At 39.0% G+C, this 2,412-nt stretch overlaps 1 protein-coding gene across 1 annotated transcript; it reads left to right on the top strand.

Annotated features, from left to right (window-relative positions):
• The first annotated feature begins 257 nt into the window (after window positions 1–257).
• LOC125268242 (ovarian cancer G-protein coupled receptor 1-like) lies at window positions 258–2,045 on the top strand. The gene has a single exon (XM_048190301.1). It carries the CDS (start codon window positions 464–466, stop codon window positions 1,415–1,417), a length of 954 nt encoding a protein of 317 aa, XP_048046258.1. The 5' UTR covers window positions 258–463; the 3' UTR covers window positions 1,418–2,045.
• The last annotated feature ends 367 nt before the right edge of the window (window positions 2,046–2,412 follow it).

Genomic DNA, 2,412 nt, shown 5'->3' with positions numbered 1-2,412 from the left:
TATAAATAACAACAATAATACTGTGCAAATTACACACATGCATGTTTTGTTCCAACAGCAGTTAGACTTTTTAATACTAGCCTATTTTAATAATGAGGTTGAATGTTTGGATAATTGTGCATTGTATTTGCCCTAATATTTATTTATATTAGGATATATTTATTAATTTTTTAATTGTATTTTTATGATCTATGTTAATTATTGTCATACTTGTATTGTTATTTGTTTATAATAGTATTACTGTTTGTACTGCCTTGTTTACGTTTAAATTTCCCTTTGGGGATAAAAATAAAGTCTACAGTCATATTCCCTCTAAAGCTTTTTATCCTGGAAATCAGCAGGCATGCTGAACTGATTTGCATGGCTTTTTTCCACGAAGGCAACGCCTACTCGCAGTATTATATGTTGAGAGGATGAGAGATGTATTCAGCTTCTTTTGGACAATAATACCTGAACATCTATCATGGCCCTCAACGCTTCTTTAAACTTGACTAACTGCACACATGGAAACACAGTGGAGCGGTACATGTACCCGCCGGTTTACTCGCTGTTCTTCATCGTTGGATTTCCAGCAAACTGTTTGTCCCTGTACGTGGCCTGGATTCTGATGAAGAGGGGAAATAATTTGGCGGTTTATCTGATTAATTTGTCTGTGGGAGACCTGCTGTATATCCTAACTCTACCCGTTTGGATCATGATGGCACTGGAGCAGGAGGTGAACGACAGTCTGTGCAGCATTATAGCGGTGGTCATGTTCAACAGCTTCTACGTGGGCTCAGGGTTTCTGTGCTGCATCTCTATGGATCGATATTTAGCCATAGTGTTTCCGCTGCATTTCATACGGGTTCGAGAGATCAGAACCGCCGTGCTGGTGAGCGCCATCGTATGGCTGGTGGAGATTGCGATTCATCTCGGTCTTCTGGCCTACACGGATGACATCAGGAACTTTTCAGCCCATCGAATGTGCAAGGAGCCGAATATCATGTCCAGCGCCAGCGCCATCGTGGCCATCACACGCGCCGTCCTGGGATTTCTCGTTCCTGCGCTCATTATGACCTTCTGCTTCATGGAGATCATCAGGTCGCTGAAGAAAAGCACATCCACTGTGGTCAGCGAACGGAGAAAGATTTGCTTTCTACTCCTGTCTCTTCTGTTCACCTACTTAGTGGCTTTTACCCCATTTCAGGTGGTGATGTTCATCAGAGGACTGCTGGAGCCCGGAGACTGCAGCGCTGCGCAGAATCTGAGAGATGTTTACATGGTGTTTGTGGCCACCACGACAATAAACAGCGTTTTAGACCCCATCATTTATTGTCTCATAAGTGACAGTGCCAAAACTGAAATGAAAAAGCTCTTTAAGTGCTGTGGGGAACATTTCAGCAAGATTTATTCATCTGTGGTGAAACCAGGAGTTTAAAATAACACTGGAAGACTGCAAATAATGTTCCCATAACGTCATATGACATAGGGTCTTGTTCCCTTATTCAGGGAACCAGGGTTACACAAGTACTAATTACACAAGACACTAATTTGATATTTTTGGTATTTATTTTCGATTTTTGCAAATCTAATGCAATGCAATACAATGATGTTTGAAAGAACACATTTGAACATGATTTTTCTGAAAAATTATGTATGAATAAAGTAAACCGAAGTTGCTTCAGTCCAGTAAATGTTCATCTTGAAATATTACTAACAATATAAAAGTTATTCTTACATTTACTTGATAAAACTCATTAAAGATTTCACAGGAAATAGATATGTGAAGCACGAGCTGAAAAAAGTACAAATCAGATGATAGAAGGACTGCAGGAGACTGTGTGCAACAGCAAAGCTTTGATCATGTTGATCATTTAGAGGCCTTAGAAATGTGTGTATTAAAGATAATAAAGTAGGCTTTATCAGGTTAAAAACCTAAAGGCTTCTGCTTATATTGTTCATGGACAAACATAAATCGTGCATACATGTGAACTATTAAGATGTGGAAAACAGCCATAATAAGAACGAGCTCAAACTCTTGAGTGCTAGTGCATTTCTGTGCATTTCTCTGGTGTGTGTTTGTATGTTTCCAGAAAGTGAATGACATCTCTCAAATAGATCTTATCTGTTTTACAGCATGCAAACCCATTATCGAAATATCGTCTGTGGTTTCTGCGAGATGCTTGACTTCACAAGCTCATCCAGCAGATACACAAAACAAACCGCTGGTGTGAGGCCCAGTGTGAGTCACGGGTTTGCAGAGTATGTAAGGCATATGTCAGTATGCTTTGTCATTTGATCTTATTCACACTAACACATTAAAAATAGAGTGTTAAAATAAAATAAACACCTATAATTATATAGTAAGTGAAAGTGAAAGTGAACTTGCTCTGTTGTTCATTCAACATACAATGTGCATGATATTAACCACAT

This window comes from Megalobrama amblycephala, linkage group LG5, assembly GCF_018812025.1.
Source record: "Megalobrama amblycephala isolate DHTTF-2021 linkage group LG5, ASM1881202v1, whole genome shotgun sequence".
Classification (NCBI taxonomy): Eukaryota; Metazoa; Chordata; class Actinopteri; order Cypriniformes; family Xenocyprididae; genus Megalobrama; species Megalobrama amblycephala.
Note: the sequence above shows the minus strand (reverse complement) of the source record. Positions and strands in the feature narration are given on the sequence as shown.